This window comes from Zonotrichia albicollis, chromosome 33 (genome assembly GCF_047830755.1).
Source record: "Zonotrichia albicollis isolate bZonAlb1 chromosome 33, bZonAlb1.hap1, whole genome shotgun sequence".
In the NCBI taxonomy this organism is placed as follows: domain Eukaryota; kingdom Metazoa; phylum Chordata; class Aves; order Passeriformes; family Passerellidae; genus Zonotrichia; species Zonotrichia albicollis.
This window is the reverse complement of record NC_133851.1, coordinates 2,014,248-2,035,808: the sequence shown is the minus strand read 5'-3', so window position 1 is coordinate 2,035,808 and position 21,561 is coordinate 2,014,248. Positions and strand designations below refer to the sequence as shown.

At 51.6% G+C, this 21,561-nt stretch overlaps 2 protein-coding genes and 1 long non-coding RNA gene across 4 annotated transcripts; 1 reads left to right on the top strand and 2 right to left on the bottom strand.

The window, feature by feature from the left end:
* The first annotated feature begins 250 nt into the window (after positions 1 to 250).
* On the top strand, positions 251 to 5,526 carry ZBTB39 (zinc finger and BTB domain containing 39). Its single transcript, XM_074530913.1, has 2 exons — positions 251 to 363; positions 2,785 to 5,526. Exon 2 carries the CDS (start codon positions 2,878 to 2,880, stop codon positions 5,005 to 5,007), a length of 2,130 nt encoding a protein of 709 aa, XP_074387014.1. The 5' UTR covers positions 251 to 363; positions 2,785 to 2,877; the 3' UTR covers positions 5,008 to 5,526.
* A 2,849-nt stretch (positions 5,527 to 8,375) lies between these two features.
* Positions 8,376 to 8,870, bottom strand: LOC141726256 (uncharacterized). Its single transcript, XR_012577570.1, has 2 exons — positions 8,664 to 8,870; positions 8,376 to 8,444 (listed from the first exon to the last, which is right to left on the bottom strand). It is a non-coding gene; the product is annotated as an uncharacterized LOC141726256 (long non-coding RNA).
* A 2,744-nt stretch (positions 8,871 to 11,614) lies between these two features.
* On the bottom strand, positions 11,615 to 16,820 carry ACKR5 (atypical chemokine receptor 5). 2 transcript variants are annotated; one of them, XM_074530925.1, is made up of 2 exons: positions 16,654 to 16,820; positions 11,615 to 14,173 (listed from the first exon to the last, which is right to left on the bottom strand). In XM_074530925.1, the coding sequence occupies exon 2, from the start codon at positions 14,163 to 14,165 to the stop codon at positions 13,068 to 13,070; it is 1,098 nt and encodes a 365-aa protein (XP_074387026.1). In that variant the 5' UTR covers positions 14,166 to 14,173; positions 16,654 to 16,820; the 3' UTR covers positions 11,615 to 13,067. The 2 variants fall into 2 exon arrangements, with proteins under 2 accessions (XP_074387026.1, XP_074387025.1); XM_074530924.1 differs by having other exon boundaries at positions 16,645 to 16,819.
* Positions 16,821 to 21,561: the final 4,741 nt, after the last annotated feature.

Below are 21,561 nucleotides of genomic sequence, written 5' to 3'. Positions count from 1 at the left end.
TCCGTGTCCGTGTGTCCCCTTGTGTCCCGCCCCGTGTCTGTGTGTCCTTCCCCGAGTCCATGTGTCCGTGTCCATGTCCGTGTGTCCTTCCCTGTGTCCATATGTCCGTGTCCATGTCCGTGTGTTTCTCCCCGTGTCCATGTGCTCCTCCCCGTGTCCGTGTGTCCGTGTCCGTGTGTCCCTCCCCGTGTCCATGTGTCCGTGTGTCCGTGTGTCCGTCCGGTGCCCCCGCTCCTGTTCCTCCTCTCCGCACGGGGGCGCTGTCGGCGGCGGCTCCCGGAAGGCGGCGCGGGCCGGGGCGGGCGCGGGGCGGGTCGGCGCCTTTGTGTGAGCCGGGCCGGGATGGTGCGGGGCGCCGGGCGGGTAAGGAGCGACCCCCGCCCGCCACCCCCGGCCCCCGCAGGTCCCCCGAGCCGCGCCAGCCCCGCTCCGACCCTCTCCGACCCTCCCCGGCGCCTCCCGCCGCCTTTCGTGGCTCCCTCCGGGGTCCCTTCGTGCCCCGCTCCCCGGGCCCACCGGGGACGCCGCTGTCCCTCCCCTCCATCTCCTCCCGTTTCTCCCGGAGCAGCTCCGGATCTCCCCTTCCCGCTCCCTTTTTCCCTCCGGTTCTTTCCCCTCCTGCCCCATCCCTTCCACAGGGATCCCCAATTACTCAGGTGCTTTTTGGGCTGGGCAGCGTTTCCAGAGCCTTCCTCTCCATCTTCCTCCTCCTCCTCAGCTGCCGGTGGTGTTTCCTGCATCCCTCCCATCCCCGGGGATGGGTTTTGGGTTTTCCCGGAGCTGGGGCAGAGGCAGCTCCAACCCCTCCAAACTCCCTCTCTTTGCTGCCTTCTGGGTTCGCTGTTCCCTGTCTCAGGACGGGGGAAATGCAGGGAATTAGGAATAGGGGAATTAAGGATAGAGTTGCCTGGGTAAGTTCGTGAAATCCCAAGAGCTGATGGGGTGTCCGTGAGCAGGACAGAGGGACAAAGGCAGCGGGACAAGCTGGGAGGAATGGTCGGTGCTGTGGGACAGGTGTGGTGGTGGCAGCTGAGGAATCTGAGAGGTGCTGCCAAAAAATCCCGGGGGAATCCATCCAGGGAAATCCATCCAGGGGAATCCATCCAGGGGAATCCATCCAGGGGAATCCATCCCAGGAGAATCCATCCAGGGAAATCCATCCAGGGGAATCCATCCAGGGGAATCCATACAGGAGAATCCATCCCAGGAGAATCCATCCAGGGGAATCCATCCAGGGAAATCCATTCAGGGGAATCCATCCAGGGAAATCCATCCAGGAGAATCCATCCCAAGGGAATCCATCCAGGGAAATCCATCCCAGGGGAATCCATCCAGGGAAATCCATCCAGGAGAATCCATCCAGGGAAATCCATCCAGGGGAATCCATCCCAGGGAAATCCATCCAGGGAGAATCCATCCAGGGAAATCCATCCCAGGAGAATCCATCCCAGGGAAATCCATCCAGGGGAATCCATCCAGGGAAATCCATCCCAGGAGAATCCATCCAGGGAAATCCATCCAGGGAAATCCATCCAGGGGAATCCATCCAGGAGAATCCATCCCAGAGGAATCCATCCCAAGGGAATCCATCCAGGGAAATCCATCCCAGGGAAATCCATCCAGGGGAATCCATCCAGGGGAATCCATCCAGGGGAATCCATCCAGGGGAACCCATCCCAGGAGAATCCATCCAGGGAAATCCATCCAGGAGAATCCATCCAGGGAAATCCATCCAGGGGAATCCATCCAGGGAAATCCATCCAGGAGAGAATCCATCCAGGAGAATCCATCCCAGGAGAATCCATCCCAGGGAAATCCATCCAGGGGAATCCATCCAGGGGAATCCATCCCAGGAGAATCCATCCAGGGAAATCCATCCAGGGGAATCCATCCAGGGGAATCCATCCCAAGGGAATCCATCCAGGGAAATCCATCCCAGGGGAATCCATCCAGGGAAATCCATCCAGGGAAATCCATCCAGGGGAATCCATCCAGGGAGAATCCATCCAGGAGAATCCATCCAGGAGAATCCATCCCAGGGAAATCCATCTCAGGGAAATCCATCCCAGAGAAATCCATCCAGGAGAATCCATCCAGGGGAACCCATCCCAGGAGAATCCATCCAGGGAAATCCATCCAGGGGAATCCATCCCAGGGAAATCCATCCAGGGGAATCCATCCCAGGAGAATCCATCCAGGGGAAGCCATCCAGAGAAATCCATCCCAAGGGAATTCATCCAGGGGAATCCATCTCAGGAGAATCCATCCAGGGAAATCCATCCAGGGGAATCCATCCAGGGGAATCCATCCAGGGGAATCCATCCAGGGGAATCCAGAGGCTGGAATGCAGAGAGTCCCACCTGGGAGCCTGAAGTCTCCTTGTGGGTCCAGGTGGAATCTGAAGTGAATGAATGAAGTGGCTGCAGCTGGAGGAGACCTGGAGTTGAATCCAACTGGTGTGTGACATCTCCTTGGAGAGGAGCCTCATCCCCAGCTCAGGAACAGGGAGATGTCAGGAACAGGCTCAGGTTTGGTCTCAGGGTCAGCAGGATCTCTGTCCCTGCCCCTGTAGCAGTGAGACCTTCAGGCTGCCTCTGAGAGTCTTTTTGACTTTGCTGCTTTGCACATTCAGCCTTTTACTTCCCCAAAACTGAGGTGACAGGACAGGGTTAATCCATCTCCAGCTGAGCAGCTGCTCCGTGGCTCCTCAGAAGGGTGCAAAATGACCAGAATGGCGTTGCTTTGATTGTTAAATAACATTTTTTTAACATTTCCCCTCTGCAGAGCCCCTTGCCCTGCCAATTGCTGCTCCCGCCGCGGATGAAAGCGTGAAGGCCGAGCTGACCAGCAGAAAGGGCTCTTGAAGCAGCTGCTAAGATGGGCATGAGGATCAAGCTGCACAGCACCAACCACCCCAACAACCTGCTGAAGGAACTCAACAAGTGCCGCCTCTCCGAGACCATGTGCGACGTCACCATCCTGGTGGGCTCCCGCTCCTTCGCTGCCCACAAGGCCGTGCTGGCCTGTGCTGCTGGCTACTTCCAGAACCTCTTCCTCAACACCGGGCTGGACGCTGCCAGGACCTACGTGGTGGATTTCATCACGCCAGCCAACTTTGAGAAGATCCTGAGCTTTGTGTACACCTCGGAGCTCTTCACCGACCTCATCAACGTGGGGGTGATCTACGAGGTGGCCGAGAGGTTGGGCATGGAGGATCTGCTGCAGGCTTGTCACTCCACCTTCCCTGACCTGGAGAGCTCGGCCATCACCAAGCAGCCTGCTCTGTCAGCGGGGGAAGGCAGGGCTGGGGTGCTGAGCAGCACCTCCTCGGAGCAGAGCCACCCTTTGGGGGACATCAGGGGTGGCGTGGAGCACTTCGGCCCCGAGCGGAATTATCTCCTGCACGGGGACGTGGTGGGAAGCTACAAAGAGGATGAGAGGAGTGCTGTGGGTGAGGCCAGCCAGGCTCTTCCCCTGATGCACCCACAGCAGCCTCCCAAGACAGAGCAGGAGTCTGATGCAGGACAGTTCACTCCAGTCACGGCTCTGGGGGCTCAGCCTGGTGGGAATAACGTGGCACAAACCACTGGCAGCTCCTGCCCTCAGTTCAAGGCCCAGAGCAATGGTGACTACAGCAAGGGTGGCTTCTTCCCCACTGAGCCCTCCCTGGATGTCTCCACGGGGAGCAATTCCTGCCCCAGCAACAGCGACCACTCCAAAGAGCAGGGATTCGAGCAGATGGATGAGCTCCAGCTGGAGGATTTGGGGGAGGCCGAGCTGCATTTTGAGGATGCTGGAGAAGAGCTGGTGCCATCTGAGGAGGTGATTGAGCTCAGTGATGACAGCGAGGAGGAGCTGGCCTTTGAGAGCGACAGCCGGGACAGCAAGGCCATGCCCTGCCAGGTGTGCAAGAAGGTTCTGGAACCCAACATCCAGCTGATCCGCCAGCACGCCAGGGACCACGTGGACCTGCTCACGGGGAACTGCAAGGTGTGTGAGACCCACTTCCAGGACCGTAACTCCAGGGTGACCCACGTGCTGTCCCACATTGGCATCTTCCTCTTCTCCTGCGACATGTGCGAGACCAAGTTCTTCACCCAGTGGCAGCTGACGCTGCACCGGCGGGACGGGGTCTTCGACAACAACGTCATTGTCCACCCCAGCGACCCCCTCCCGGGGAAAGTGGCTGTTTTTGGGGGAGGGCCCGGCCCTGAGCTGGCCTGTGCTGCCTGTGGGAAGCCCTTGGCCAAAGATTTCCACACGGTGCGGAACCACCTGCTGGAGCACGTGAACCTGAAGAGCCAGACGTGCGGCGTGTGCGACCAGCGGCACCTGAGCCTCTGCAGCCTGCTGTGGCACGCCCTGTCCCACCTGGGCATCTCTGTCTTCTCCTGCTCAGTGTGTGCCAGCAGCTTTGTGGACAGGCAGCTCCTGGAGAAGCACCTGGCCGTGCACCAGCACGTGGAGGAGGCTCTTTTCCAGTGCCACTTCTGCAGCCAGAGCTTCAAGCTGGAGGCCGCTTACCGCTACCACGTCAGCCAGCACAAATGTGGGGGCAGCCTGGACATCAGGGCAGGGTTTGGGGAGCGCCTGCAGCCGCAGGGGCTGCCCAAGAGGAAGCTGCCCGAGGAGTTTTTGAGCGAGGATCTGGCTCTGCAGAACCAGCCAGGGAACAGCAAGTACAGCTGCAAGGTTTGCGGCAAGAGGTTTGCCCACACCAGCGAGTTCAACTACCACCGGCGCATCCACACCGGGGAGAAGCCCTACCAGTGCAAGGTGTGCCACAAGTTCTTCCGAGGGCGTTCCACCATCAAGTGTCACCTGAGGACGCACTCGGGGGCCCTGATGTATCGCTGCACGGTGTGTGGCCACTACAGCTCCACGCTCAACCTGATGAGCAAGCACATAGGGGTGCACAAGGGCAGCCTCCCGCCCGACTTCACCATCGAGCAGACTTTCATGTACATCATCCATTCCAAAGAGGCCGAGAAAAACACGGATAGCTGATGGGGAGGAAGAGTGTTGAGGATGGAGGAGGAAAAAGGAAAGGAAAAAAAAAAAAAAAAAAAAAGCAAGTTGTTTGGTTTTATTTAATGGTCAGGCATCATGGATGGAATTTCGGTTTTGGTTTGATTATTTTTTTTTAATTATTATTATTTTTGGGCCTTCCTAGGGCTTTTTAGATTGGTGGAGTTGTACAAATTAACAGCACGTGAGGTACATCACTGTTTCAAGGAGTCTGTCGTGTTTACTTACCTCTGGTCCTGTTAGAGGCCATCTGTGCTATTAGCATTTCTCACTAGTTTTTGAGCCTAGATTCTATTTTTTTTTTAAACCTTTTAGCCCACTTGACCAGGCTAAGCTTGTCCACAAACTGATGCTGCTAAGATTTTCACACCTGACCTCAGTGGAGAGGGACAAGAGCCAGAGCAGGCGCTGGACTCGAAAGGAAAGGAACAAAAGAGAAAGAAAACGAAAAAAAAAAAAAGGAAAGGAAAAAAAAAGACATTCTGGGCATCCCTGGTGCTGTGCTGCTACTGCCAGGAGAGGAGCAAAGTGTGCTCTGGGGAGAGGAGCAGGAAGCACCTGAGTGTGTAAACAAGGAGGGATCCCAGCAGGGATCAAGGAGCAGGAGATTCACAAACGAGGAGGGATCAGGAGCAGGGAATTCACAAACGAGGAGGGATCAAGGAGCAGGAGATTCACAAACGAGGAGAGATCAGGAGCAGGGAATTCACAAACGAGGAGGGATCAGGAGCAGGGAATTCACACATCCCCATGTTTGCTCTGCCCTGCCCTGAGGCCTTGGAGAGGAGGAGCTGAAGGAGCCCCGGGAGCTCCCCGCAGAGGCAGAGGTGGCTGTGTGGGCACGGAGATCTCCTGCGGGATTGGAGAGGGAGGGGAGGAAGCTCCCTGCTCCTTTTTGGGGTGATCTGTGGTGGCCACAGAGAGCCAGAGCAGTGCCCTGGGCAGGTGAGTCAGGATGAAGCTGTTGCCTTAACTCCCTGGAAGGAGGAGGAGGAGGAGGAGGAGGAGGAGGAGGAGGAAGGACCCTTCTCCTCCCACACCCTGGACGCGTTCCTGTGGCAAACCCGTGTGCTTGGAGCGATGTGAGTTTGTTTGTTGGTGGGGTGGGAGCCACAGAGATGGCTGGCCACTTCTGGGGGGGGGGCTTCCCTGGGTTTGGGGGGCTCTCCTGGGCATGGAGTGGCCATGGAGGGGCTCCCCTGGGTGTGGGGGGCCATGGAGGGGCTCCCCTGGGTGTGGGGGGCTCTGCTGGGCATGGAGGGGCTCTCCTGGGTATAGGGGGGCTCTCCTGGGCATGGAGGGGCTTCTCTGGGCATGGAGGGGCTCTCCTGGGTTTGGAGGTCTCTCTTGGGCATGGAGGGGCTCCCCTGGGCATGGAGGGGCTCCCCTGGGTGTGGGGGGCTCTGCTGGGCATGGGGGTCTCTCTTGGCCCTGTGTCAGGTCCACCTCAGCATGGAGGGTCTCTCCTGCCCACTCCTGGGGTCTCTCCTGGGGGGGTCTCTCCTGCCCATTCCTTGGTGTTTCCTGCCCATTCCTGGGGTCTCTCCTGGTCACTTTTGGGGGTCTCTCCTGCCCACTCCTGGGCTCCCTCCTGAGGTCTGTCCTGCCCACTCCTGGGATCTCTCCTGCCCGTTCCTTGGTGTTTCCTGGCCATTCCTGGGGGTCTCTCCTGCCCGTTCCTGGGGTCTGTCCTGGCCACCCCAGCGAGGTGCCAACAGTGCTAACACAGGGAAAGGCATGGATTGGCTTCTCCCTGTTGTTTTCCAGCTTTTTTTGTGGGGGGCAGAGGTGGGGAAGGAACAAACAGATCTTTCCAAGCTGGGATTGCCCTCGGGTAACTCAATTCTACCTCACAAACAAAGAAGTGCTCGGGGCTTTTTTCCAGCCTGGATCAGCTCCTGCGCTTCTGTCGAGTTTTGCTGTTACAAAAAAACCTAAAAACTAAAAAAACTAAACTAGTGATTTGCAAACCCTGGAAACTCACCCTGCTGTGAAGGGACAGACACCCAGGAAGGGCCATCTCAGAGAGCTCGGAGCACCCCAGGGTTTCTCTCTCCCAGCTCCACCATGGCCTTGGGCGAGTCACTTCACCTCTTTTGCCTCAGTTTCCTCATCTGTAAAATGAGGGTGGTACCTGCCGTGGTACTGAGCTACCTCCAGGAGCAGGGGAGGGTGCCCGGAGCCTGGATTTGGAGGATGGGAGGGAGGCACCAGAGCCAAATTCAGCTCTGGGTTGCTGCAGCTCTTTGAGTTTTGAGTTCCAGCCTCGTGGTCCTGGCGTCCAACCGTGGAGCTGCGTTGAGGTTTTTACAAGAGAAATGGGAATTTTGGGCTTTGCTGTGGGTTCTGAGCTGCTCTCTGGGTTCCTGTCGTGGGATTTTTGGGGTGGGTGAGGCTGGGGGGGACCTTTGGGGGTCACCCAGCCACCCCCTCAGGGCTGGGGACAAACTGGGGACAAACAGGGGACAGGGATGGACACGACCTGCGCTGCTCCGGAGGTGGCTGTGAAGGCTGGGAGAGCCTTGAGAAACCTCCTGGAACGTTCCAGAAGCCGTGCTGAGCTTCAGGGAGGGCCTGCTGAAAAAGCAAAAGCCTTTTTATTGTGCACATAAACCAAAAAAGTGAAGATTTTACACCCAAAACAGGCACAGCCAGCCCTTGCTCCCGCCTGGGGTTGGGGGGAAAGCAGGAATCCCCCATTGCTGCTGGTTCTGATCCAGGGAATTTCTGGTTTTTTGGGTTAAAAACAGATCATTCCCACCTGGAACACCCCAAATCCAGTGAATTTTTTGAGTTAAAACCAGATCATTCCCACTTGGAACACCCCAAATCCAGGGAATTTTTTGGGTTAAAACCAGATCATTCTGTTTTTTGGGGGGAAAGCAGGAATCCCCCATTGCTGCTGGTTCTAATCCAGGGAATTTTTTGGGTTAAAAACAGATCATTGCCACCTGGAACACCCCAAATCCAGGGAATTTTTTGGGTTAAAACCAGATCATTCCCACCTGGAACACCCCAAATCCAGGGAATTTTTTGGGTTAAAACCAGATCATTCTGTTTTTTGGGGGGAAAGCAGGAATTCCCCCATTGCTGCTGGTTCTGATCCAGGGAATTTCTGGTTTTTTGGGTTAAAAACAGATCATTGCCACCTGGAACACCCCAAATCCATCGAATTTTTGGGTTAAAACCAGATCATTCCCACCTGGAACATCCCAAATCCAGGGAATTTCTTGGGTTAAAAACAGATTATTCCCACCTGGAACACCCCAAATCCATCGAATTTTTGGGTTAAAACCAGATCATTCTCACCTGGAACACCCCAAATCCATCGAATTTTTGGGTTAAAACCAGATCATTCCCACCTGGAACACCCCAAATCCAGGGAATTTTTTGGGTTAAAAACAGATCATTCCCACCTGGAACACCCTCAATCCAGGGATTTTTTGGGGTTAAAACCAGATCATTCTGTTTTTTGGGGGGAAAGCAGGAATTCCCCCATTGCTGCTGGTTCTAATCCAGGGAATTTTTTGGGTTAAAACCAGATCATTCTGTTTTTGGTGGGGAAAGCAGGAATCCCCCATTGCTGCTGGTTCTGATCCAGGGAATTTCTTGGGTTAAAAACACATCATTCCCACCTGGAACACAAAATTCACTTTTTCCTCCTGTTCTCAGTGGATCCAGGTCTGTCAGCAGAGAAATTGAGCAGAAGAAAGAAAAGAAATAAAGGAAGAACAAGAGTTGAATTTGCTGTCTAACCTTCTTTTGTTAAGTTAATCGTAGGTACTGACCTCCTGCTATTTAAGTGTTTACTATCTATTTGCTGTAAAGTTTTGTATATTTTGTAAACTTTTCCCCCCTGCCCTCCCCCGAATCGTAGATGTCTAAAATCGTTGTACATCGGGTTCTTTTCTACTCCATTGTTCAGCACAAAGTGTGGTTTTTATTTAGAATAATAAAATGGAAAACATCGATCCCTTGTAGCTGGTTTTTTTTATAAAGTGTTTTCCTCACAGGAATGCCTGGGGAGCAGGTATCCATATAAATATCGCATTTGAGAGGGGATCTTGTCCATAAAAATATCTCAGATTTCTCATTTGAGAGGGGATCTCAATCCATAAGATATCTCAGATATCCATATAAATATCTTATTTGAGAGGGGATCTTGTAAATCCATAAAAATATCTCAAATATCTGAGAGGGGATCTCAACAATCCCTAAAAATATCTGAAATTTCTCGTTTGGGAGGGGATCTCATCAATCCACAAAAATACCTCAGATATCTCAGAGGGGATCTCTTAAATTCATAGAAATATCTCAGATTTCTCATTTGAGAGGGGATCTCAATCCATAAAATATCTCAAATATCCATATAAATATCTCATTTGGGAGGGGATCTTGTAAATCCATAAAAATATCTCAAATTTCTCATTTGAGAGGGGATCTCAACAATCCATAAAAATATTTCACATATCCCTATAAATATCTCATTTGAGAGGGGATCTTGTCCATAAAAATATCTCAGATTTCTCATTTGAGAGGGGATCTCAATCCATAAAATATCTCTGATATCCATATGAATATCTCATTTGAGAGGGGATCTTTTTAATCCATAAAATATCTCAGATATCCATATAAATATCTCATTGGAGAGGGGATCTTGTCCATAAAAATATCTCAGATTTCTCATTTGAGAGGGGATCTCAATCCATAAAATATCTCAGATATCCATATAAATATCTCATTTGAGAGGGGATCTTTTTAATCCATAAAAATATCTCAAATATCTCAGAGGGGATCTCAACAATCCCTAAAAATATCTGAAATTTCTCGTTTGGGAGGGGATCTCATCAATCCACAAAAATCCCTCAGATATCTCAGAGGGGATCTCTTAAATTCATAGAAATATCTCAGATTTCTCATTTGAGAGGGGATCTCAACAATCCATAAAAATATCTCACTTATCCCTATAAATATCTCATTTGAGAGAGGATCTTGTCCATAAAAATATATCAGATTTCTTATTTGAGAGGGGATCTCAATCCATAAAATATCTCAGATATCCATATAAAGATCTCATTTGGGAGGGGATCTTGTCAATCCATAAAAATACCTCAAATATCTCAGAGAGAATCTCAACAATTTATAAAACTATCTCAGATTTCTCATTTGAAAGGGGATCTTTTTAATCCATAAAAATATCTCAAATATGTCAGAGAGGATCTCATCAATCCATAAAAATATCTCAGATATCCCTATAAATATCTCATTTGAGAGAGGATCTTGTCCATAAAAATATCTCAGATTTCTCATTTGAGAGGGGATCTCAATCCATAAAATATCTCAGATTTCCATATAAATATCTCATTTGGGAGGGGATCTTGTCAATCCATAAAAATACCTCAAATATCTCAGAGAGAATCTCAACAATTTATAAAACTATCTCAGATTTCTCGTTTGAAAGGGGATCTTTTTAATCCATAAAAACATCTCAAATATCTCAGAGAGGATCTCATCAATCCATAAAAATATCTCAGATATCCATATAAATATCTCATTTGGGAGGGGATCTTGTAAATCCATAAAAATATCTCAGATTTCTCATTTGAGAGGGGATCTCAATCCATAAAAATATCTCAGATATCCATATAAATATCTCATTTGAGAGGGGATCTTTTTAATCCATAAAAATATCTCAAATTTCTCATTTGACAGGGGATCTCAATCCATAAAATATCTCAGATATCCATATAAATGTCTCATTTGGGAGGGGATCTTGTAAATCCATAAAAATATCTCAAATATCTCAGAGTGGATCTCAACAATCCCTAAAAATATCTGAAATTTCTCATTTGGGAGGGGATCTCATCAATCCACAAAAATACCTCAGATATCTCAGAGGGGATCTCTTAAATTCATAGAAATATCTCAGATTTCTCATTTGAGAGGGGATCTCAATCCATAAAATATCTCAGATATCCATATAAATATGTCATTTGGGAGGGGATCTTGTCAATCCATAAAAATACCTCAAATATCTCAGAGAGAATCTCAACAATTTATAAAACTATCTCAGATTTCTCATTTGAAAGGGGATCTTTTTAATCCATAAAAATACCTCAAATATCCATATAAATATCTCATTTGAGAGGGGATCTTGTCAATCCATAAAAATACCTCAAATATCTCAGAGAGAATCTCAACAATTTATAAAACTACCTCAGATTTCTCAGATCTTTTTAATCCATAAAAATATCTCAAATATCTCAGAGAGGATCTCATCAATCCATAAAAATATCTCAGATATCCATATAAATATCTCATTTGGGAGGGGATCTTGTAAATCCATAAAAATATCTCAGATTTCTCATTTGAGAGGGGATCTCAATCCATAAAATATCTCAGATATCCATATAAATATCTCATTTGAGAGGGGATCTCAATCCATAAAATATCTCAGATATCCATATAAATATCTCATTTGGGAGGGGATCTTGTCAATCCATAAAAATATCTCACCACATGGGTGACAATTTATTTGAGGCCACTCTGGCCCTTAAGTTTATGGACAAAAGTGCAGAGAAATTCAGACAGTTAAAAATGAAGTTTATTAGGTGAAATGCCAACTTTTACACGTTGAAATATCTTGAATATATTTTTGCCCTGGTGAGTGGCTGGCTTTGGGTTTATCATCCATTTCTTCACTGGGAATGGGAGGGAATGAGCAAAGGGAAGATCAAGGCGGGGATTTGGGATGAGGGAATGGAGGTGGTGGGGAGCTGTGGGTGCAAATCAGAGCAGGGAATTCCTGAGCAGGGAATTCCTGAGCAGGGAATTCTGACCCTGCTGGAGCCTGGATTTGGATTATTCCCACTGGGATAAGAAGGAACATCCCTGCAGAAGGAACCTTGAGGAATTTCGAGGTTTTTTTCCCCCCATCAGGGACCCCTGGAAGCGGCAGAGCTTTGTGATAACCCCACATCCTGGTCATGGGCTTCTCCTGGGACATCCTGCTCCCAGCCCTGAGCCAGCATCCTGTCCCCAGAACTGCTGATGCTTTGCTTTTATTGCCACCAAGAGTTCCTCCAGCAGCTCAAGGCCTTTGGGAGATTTATGGTCCCTCCGTCACCTTCCCCCAGCAAAGGCCTGACCCCAGCACGTGACGGAGATCAGCATCCACACAAGGATGAACTTTCTCCGCATTCCTTGCACGGCACAAACCCAGCTCTGAGGATTTCTGCACATCCCTGCGCTCCCACAGCGGCTTTGGTGGAAGGGGAAGGGGTTTGGGGGCTTGTTGGGGTTGAGGAATCCACCCAGTGGCCATAAAAACCCGCCAGGGGATGCTCCAGAGGAGTCAATGGGATGGGGGACCCAAAGTTAGTCTGAGCAGCCTTTCCCAGTAAAACCCAGTTTAGCCATCACTAATTTAAAATTGGTAAAAAATTTACAGCTGGGTTTGCAAAACTGCTCTGAAGGAGTGGCTGGTCTCAAATCCAAATTGTTCCCCCCCTCCCTCAGGTCTGTGCCCTGCTCAGCCCCTTGGGCTGCTTGGCCTTCATCTCTCAAAAATCAGGCTCTGACATTGCTGGGCACTATGGAGGGAGGTTTGTGATCCAAATTCCTCCTCTCCCACTCGGGATGGCACAAACCAGGCAGTGCCATGCCCAGGGCTGGGGGGCAGGGGCAGTTTGGGGGTGCAGGAACACCCATGGTGGGGCAGGTGCTGCACCCCAACCCCACAGCTTGGGGGCACAGGATGGGGCTGTGATCTTGGGGCTGGGTCAGACACTGAGTGGAGTCACAAACTTTATTATTGCAAGGGAATATAATGTTCTTATCAAACGGGGAATATAATTTTCTGTTATCCTTCCTTTAGGTCGGACACAACAGCGCTCCAGGGCAAGATGTCCATAGCTCCCAGCTCTGCTCAAACCTGGCACGGGAGGTGCCCAAGCAAATTGTGTCCTCAGCAGCAGGAAAACCAATCCCACCGTCCCCAGGGAGCCACCAGGATGGAAGTTGGGAGAGCCTGACCCTCATTAGTTGGGAGGGCTGTTGTCCTTCGCGATGACTATGGAGTGCTGCGTGCTGGAGGAGGAATTCCCAGCTCCCTTCTGGCCACCGTGGTCCTTGGGGATGTACTTGACCACGGCGGAGATGAGCTTGCTGCGGAAGTTCTTGCTGAGGAAGTTGTAGAGGATGGGGTTGACGACGCAGTGCAGCAGCGTGAAGCAGTCGATGATGTCGTAGAAGAAGTAGAGCAGGTGGGCGAAGGTGCAGTGCAGGACGATGTGGTTGCCCTCGAGGGTGAGCAGGGTCAGCACCACGTGGAAGGGCAGCCAGCTGAGCAGGAACACCCCGACGTAGGCGTAGATGAGCAGGCAGTGCTTGCGGCTCTCGGGCTTGGCGCGCCGGATGAAGCGCGCCGTCAGCACGTTGAACGCCGCGATGACGGGGAAGGGGATGAGGAAGCCGACGGTGGTGGTGGCCAAGCTGACCGCCAGCGCCCACTCGTCGTACGTCTCAAAAGGAGCCATGAAGATGCAGATGGGCTCCCCGGTGTTGACCAGCTGCATGTGGGCCACCTCCAGCACGGGGATGGCGGCGGCCAGGAGCCAGCAGCAGGCGCAGACGGCGCGGCGCGCGCGGTGCTGGTGCCGCTGCCAGAAAACGGAGGAGCTGGTCAGGGTCACGTAGCGATCCACGCTCAGGCAGGTGAGGAAGAAGATGCTGGCGTACATGTTGGCGAAGTAGAAGTAGTGGGTGAAGCGGCAGAGGAAGCTGCCCCAGAGCCAGGTGTAATCCAGCATCACCTCCAGCATCCAGATGGGCAGCGAGAGCAGCACGCCCAGGTCGGCGATGGCCATGTTGATGATGTACAGGTTGACCAAGTTCTTGGTGCCCCGTGTCTGCCAGTTGACCCAGATGACGAGGAGGTTCTCCACCAAGCCCACCACGAAGATGACCAGGTAGAGGATGAAGAGAACCACTCGTTTGATGTTCTCGTCCAGGCTGAACTCGCAGAAGGTGTAGGTGTGGTTCAGGAGGTAGAACAGCTCGGACAGGTTGTGGTAGTCGCTGTACTCACTGGGGACAGTGTGTGTCTCCATGGGGACAGTGGTCACCTCCTCGGCCATCCTGGTGGCTGCAGGGAAAGGGAGAGCACTGAGCTGAGATCCCTTGTGTGGGGCTCAAAAAGATCCTTTTGGCAGCTTCTAACCCAATCTTTACTCCCACGGTGACTCCCTGCATCAACCCTCAAAAGATGCTGTGTCCAACCAGGTGATGCCCTCACATAAATTCCAGCCACAAATGACAGTCCCCACATGTGGTGGCTGTCCCCTGTCCCAGGGGCTGGCCTGGGACACAGAGAGGTGTTGGTGACTGTCACAGAGGCAGCTCCAGCGGGAAAGCCACGGCTCGCACCCGAGCCCTCGGGGTGTGGTTATTCACCAACCACCCTCACTCTGCTGGAAGCCATCGGGACATCCAAATAGGTGACAAAATTACACATTTCTGGGAAAATGCAGACCTGAACATCCTCCAAATGCCCCAAGTGAGAGCCCCGATCCCAGCACAGCGAAGAGGCTGTGAATGTGCCCAGGAGCGGCCGTTCCCTTGGGAATCCTGCGGGATTCCGCCCTCCCAGAGGGCTCTTCCCGCTTCGTTTGGAGCCTGGCAAGCCAAGATGAGCCACATCTGGTGTCACCCGTGGGTGTCACCCTGGTGACACCTAGCCAGGCTGGCACCCAGCTGGTGTCACCCCTGTGGCACCCAGCTAGCCTGGCACCCAGCTGGTGTCACCCTTGTGGCACCCAGCCAGGCTGGCACCCAGCTGGTGTCACCAGTGAGTGTCACCCCTGTGTCACCCAGCCAGGCTGGCACCCAGCTGGTGTCACCTATGTCACCCCTGTGGCACCCAGCCAGGCTGGCACCCAGCTGGTGTCACCCCTGTGGCACCCAGCCAGGCTGGCACCCTGCTGGTGTCACCCGTGAGTGTCACCCCTGTGGCACCCAGCCAGCCTCGCACCCACCTGGTGTCACCCCTGTGGCACCCAGCCAGGCTGGCACCCACCTGGTGTCACCTGTGAGTGGCACCCCTGTGGCACCCAGCCAGGCTGGCACCCACCTGGTGTCACCTGTGGCACCCAGCCAGCCTGGCACCCAGCTGGTGTCACCCATGAGTGTCACCCTTGTGGCACCCAGCCAGGCTGGCACCCTGCTGGTGTCACCCCTGTGTCACCCAGCCAGGCTGGCACCCACCTGGTGTCACCTGTGTCACCCCTGTGTCACCCAGCCAGGCTGGCACCCAGCTGGTGTCACCCCTGTGGCAGCCAGCCAGCCTGGCACCCAGCTGGTGTCACCCGTGAGTGTCACCCCTGTGGCACCCAGCCAGGCTGGCACCCACCTGGTGTCACCAGTGAGTGTCACCCCTGTGGCACCCAGCCAGGCTGGCACCCAGCTGGTGTCACCCCTGTGGCACCCAGCCAGGCTGGCACCCACCTGGTGTCACCCTTGTGGCACCCAGCCAGGCTGGCACCCACGGGCCCCAAAGCCAGGGGAGGATGGAGGTGCCACCCCAAGGGATCCTGGACATCCCGTCCTGTCCTCTCTCTGTCCTGAGAGGCTGCTGGGGGTGAGGAGAGACAGGACAGACGGACGGGAGACGGGACAGACGGACAGGAGAAGGGACAGACAAACGGGAGAAGGGACAAACGGATGGTAAAGGGGACCGATGGATGGGAGAGGGGACAGACGGACAGGAGAAGGGACAGGCAGACAGGACCAGGGACAAATGGACGGTAAAGGCGACAGACGGATGGTGGAGGGGAGAAACGGACAGAAGGGACAGACAAACGGGACAAGAGATGAATGGATGGGAGAGGAGACAGACGGATGGGAGAGGGGACAGATGGACAGGAGAGGTGACAGACAGGAGGACAGGCAGACAGAACCAGGGACAGACAAACGACAGAAGGGACAGACAAACGGGAGAAGGGATAGATGGATGGGAGAGAGGACAGATGGACAGGAGAAGGGACAGACAAACAGGACCAGGGACAGACGGACAGGAGAAGGGACAGATAAATGGGAGAAGGGATGGACAGATGGGCAAGGGGACAGATGGATGGGAGAGGGGACAGAGGGATGGGAGAAGGGGACAGACAGACAGGAGAAGGGACAAGCAGGAGAAGCGATGGATGGATAATCAAGGGGACAGATGGATAGCGAAGGGGACAGACGGACAGGAGAAGGGACAGACAGATGGAAGAGGGGACAGACGGACAGGACCAGGAACAGATAAACAGGAGCAGCGACAGAAAAACAGAAGGGACGGGCGGATGGGAAAGAGGACAGACGGATGGTAAAGGGGACAGACGGACAGGAGAAGAGACAGCAGACTGGACGGACAAAGAGGCAGACAGGGACAGACAAACAAGGAGAAGGGATGGACGGATGGGAGAGGGGACAGACGGACAGGAGAAGGGACAGGCAAACAGGACCAGGGACAGACAAACAGGAGAAGGGGCAGAGGGATGGGAGAGAGGACAGACGACAGGAGAGAGGACAGACGGACAGAAGGGACACGAGGGAGCAGGGACGCTGCTGCCTCACCTGCCTCACGTCGGGAGCGGGGGGATCCTCTCGGCTCGGCCGCTCGGGCTCCTCTGGGCACGGAGCCGGGGTGGGCTCGGGGGCCGCTCGCTGGGCAGGAAATGAGCGGCGCGGTTCAACATCCTGAGCCCGGCCCGGGGACATTTCACGGCATTTCCAGTGCCGGGACTCCGCTCCGCTTTGATTTCACCGCAGGGTGGGCATGGGAGCTCCGGGAGGTGCCGGTGTGGGAGCCGCAGGTGCCTGGGGATGGATGGTGTGCGAATCTACAAAATTGGAGAGTTTTGGGAAAGCTGCAAAAGGCAGGCAGGCCTTAGAGACAGCAGAGCTGTGATTAGAGCTAAGCAGCAGCCATGAGATAGGTCAGCAGAAAAATTATTTAAAAAGTAGAAAAGCAAAGACAAATAGAACAATGGTCTGTGTATTAATGCTTGTCTAGAATAAATAACTCTCTAAGCTACAGAAAGTTTATCTAGTGAGATATTAGGAAGGTTGAAGCTTAATAATGGAGCTCTGTTTTAAGGCTCACAAGCAGGTATTGTATTGGAAATAAGCAAGCATTGTTTTAACCAAAGGTACCTGTGCTCATAGTGGTTGGATGGAACTGCTGTCAATATAGAATATGTACTATACAGATATAAATACTGTCACTGTGCTTTTGCTTTGTGTGATTGGTCAAAAAACTTATAAAGTGAGTTGTAACATTAAATTCTGGGTCTGCTGCCTGAGATGTGCGCTGGTGGCATCTTCCCATTGTCATAACCATGGAATGAGAATGATGCTGGAAAATAAAACAGCTCAAGGCACGTTCCACAGCAGCTCCGTCTTGTTTGTGTCTGTAAATAAAAATAAAACAGCTCAAGGCAGTTCCACAGCAGCCCCGTCCCATTTGGGGTCTGTCAATAGCCCCCCTTGCTGGGGATGGGTGGGGGTCCCCGAGGCTTCCTGAGCGTCCCCTCCCCTGTCACCCCACCGGGATAAGAGGTTGGATCCCACCTGGATGGGGAAAATCCATCCCACACTTGGAGGGGTTGGGTTATAACAAAAACTCCAAAGCTGTCCTTGATGCCACCTCGGGATCAGGGTGAGCTTGTCAGCGTTCAGAAACACAAAATCACGGGAATGATTCTATGCAGGTGCTTTTATTGAAGAGCTCTGGGTGTCAGGGGTACAAACCCAAATCTGACCCCGATATGGCTTCGGGATGAACATGTTTTTATATTCTATCATTCTATAACTTTTATGTTAATTATTAAACTTATTTTGTTCTGTTGTATATATAGATTTCATCCAAGCATGGGCTCCTCATGGGCCCCCTCAAACTTCTAACAGAGTTTCTCATGATTCTTCCTACGATTAAACAATAATTATATTTAATTACTAAACAATCATCACATCTAACAATTATATCATTTATCATGATATAATTGTTATATAATTATATCATTTATCATGATATAATACTGCTTGCACAGGTGCAACTTCACATGATCCGGCCTAACATTTTCAGAGCCTACTTTAAACATTTTTCCAGGGCCCCACTAAGTCCAGCTTCTTTCTAATTCCCCGAATTTTATGATTTTAAAACCTTTTACTATCAAGCTCAGGGGTATTTTTTCAGTGGGAAAGGGCTGAAAGCTGAACTCTCTGCCCCATGGCAGATGGATGTGGCCAGAGAAGCACCTCTGGCCAGGCAGTAATTAATCACAGAGCCTTGATTGCCCTGTGCTCTGACAGGGGAAACCGGGGGGCTCAAGCCTTGCCCCGGCAATGGGGATGGGGGCTGATAGGCAGCAAATTTTGCATCGCGCTGCGAAAGGACTTTTGCAAAGCTCTGCGAAACAATTGCAGGAAATCTCCTTTTTTTTGCAGCGCGGCCAAGACTGCGGGATCAACAATCGGCTCGGAAGGAAGGCTCGGGGAGCGGGGAAGCGCCAGGGCGCTGATAAATCGGAGCTCACAACAACAAACCCGGCCCTGGTGACCTCGTGTGCGGGCACCAAACCTGGCAGGAGCGGCTTCCAAACAGGAACTCGGCATTTTCGGGCACATTTTGGGTCATTTGGGGTCGCTGCTGAGGGGCTGCGGGGATTTGTCCCACCCAAAGGGGAAGCAATGCTCTGTTGGTTTTATTTAACAGGTCAGGCGATTTTCACACCGAATTTTGGGGCTGAGCTGTCAGACCAAACAGCAAGCTACAGGCTTAACTCCAAAATGTACATTGCGCCTAAATCAAAATGGATTTCTGCCCTGGAAAATTTCCAGTCTGCCTCATTCCCCCCTTTCCTAAAAGGAATCAGTAAATTCTCTTATTTCATGCAAATTCCTGTGACAATAAACGTGCTTTAGTGCTGTACCATGCATGTTTGATAAGGAGGTTAACGCAGCTATTCACTGTAGTATCCTCCAATTCCAAATTAGCAATATAATGGATAACCCTAAACTTATTCCAACTAATATTAACAAAACGACAACTTATTAAAGATTCCATTTGCAGTTGGTGACCACACAAAGATCCCATCCCACGAGTTATGATTTATTTTGTTTTATTCCTTGCAGAATTCTGCTGTCGAGGATTGTGCGGGGGTTCTGATCCTGGTGGGAACAGCGAGGTTTGGGGGCTGGTTTGTATTTCCAAGCCAGCTGAGAGGGGTTGGGACAGGCAGCTTGTAGCTATGATATTTTCTGAAAAATCTTTTTTTTTTAGGATTTTTTTCTCCTGAGAAGCTGAGAAACCTCAAGAACAACATGTAAATAATGGTTATCTGCTGCTGTGGAATGCAACAGTTTGATCTGTGATTGGTTGGTTGTTTCTAATTAATGGCCAGTCAGAGTCCGGCTGTCTCACACTCAGGGCAGTCACAAGATTTCATTATCATTCCATTCCTATTCTATTCCTTTAAACCTTCTGATGAAAATCCTTTCTTCTATTCTTTTAGTATAGATTTAATATAATATAGTATATAATATATATATCTTATTATATATAATATAATATAATATAATATAATATAATATAATATAATATAATATAATATAATATAATATAATATAATACAATATAATGTAATATAATGTAATGTAATGTAATGTAATATAATATAATATATATATTAAATAATAATACTTAAATTATTAAAAATAATATATTAAAATAAATTATAAATTACATTAAAATAAAATAAAAATTAAAATAAATATTAATTACAATATAAATATATTTATAGCCATTATAATTATAACATTTAAAATAATATATTAAAATATATTATGAATATATTATATATTATATTAAGAATATATTATATATTATATTAAGAATATATTATATTATATTATATTATATTATATTATATTATATTATATTATATTATATTATATTATATTATATTATATTATATTATAAATATATGTAATATGTAATGATATAAATAATATTATTAAATTATTAATAATTGTATTAAAAATAATAAATCAAGTCTTCTGAAACAGAGTCAGATCCTCGTCTCTTCTCTCATCCTGGGACCCTGTGAACGCCGTCACAGCAGCTCAGCCCTTTCTGCCCATCCCTGCCGCAATATTGGGGTGCCCCAAGGCTTTCAGGGCCCCAAATGTGCGGCTGCAGAAACACAGGTGGGCTCCAAGCAGAGGCAGCGCTGGGGAGCTGCAATTCTCCAAATCCTTCCCTCCCCTGGCAGCCGGAGGGACTTGGGCACAATTTGGTGTCTCACGGCAGGTACAGCCAGGGCTGCAGCTCCGGGAGGGTTGGAACGCCACATCCCCACCCTGGGGACATCCCGGCCCTTGGGGACATCCCGGCCCTTTGGGGACATCCCGGCCCTTTGGGGACATCCCGGCCCTTGGGGACATCCCAGCCCCTTGGGGACATCCCAACCCCTTGGGGACATCCCAGCCCTTTGGGGACATCCCAACCCTTGGGGACATCCTGACCCCTGGGGACATCCCAACCCTTGGGGACATCCCGGCCCTTGGGGACAACCCAACCCCTTGGGGACATCGGGCCCTTGGGGACATCCTGGCCCTTGGGGACATCCCAACCCCTTGGGGACATCCCGGCCCTTTGGGGACATCCCGGCCCTTTGGGGACATCCCAACCCCTTGGGGACATCCCAACCCCTTGGGGACATCCCAGCCCCTTGGGGACATCCCGGCCCTTGGGGACATCCCAACCCCTGGGGACATCCCAGCCCCTTGGGGACATCTCGGCCCCTTGCGGACATCCCGGCCCTTGGGGACATCCCAACCCTTGGGGACATCCCCAACCCTTGGGGACATCCCGGCCCCTGGGACCATCCCGGCCCTTGGGGACATCCCAACCCCTTGGGGACATCCCAACCCCTGGGGACATCCCGGCCCTTTGGGACATCCCCACCCCTTGGGGACATCCCGGCCCTTTGGGGACATCCCAGCCCTTTGGGGATGTCCCGGCCCCTTGGGGACATTCCGGCCCTTTGGGGACATCCCAGCCCTTTGGGGACATCCCGGCCCTTGGGGACATCCCAGCCCCTTTGGGACATCCCGGCCCCTTGGGGACATCCCGGCCCTTGGGGACATCCCAACCCTTGGGGACATCCCGGCCCCTTTGGGACATCCCGGCCCCTTTGGGACATCGGGCCCTTGGGGACATCCCGGCCCCTTTGGGACATCCCGGCCCCTTTGGGACATCCCGGCCCCTTGGGGACATCTCGGCCCCTTGGGGACATCCTGGCCCTTGGGGACATCCCCACCCTTGGGGACATCCCCAACCCTTGGGGACATCCCGGCCCCTTTGGGACATCCCAACCTCTGGGGACATCCCGGCCCCTTGGGGACATCCCGGCCCTTGGGGACATCCCGGCCCCTTGGGGACATCCCGGCCCTTGGGGACATCCCCACCCTGGGGACATCCCGGCCCCT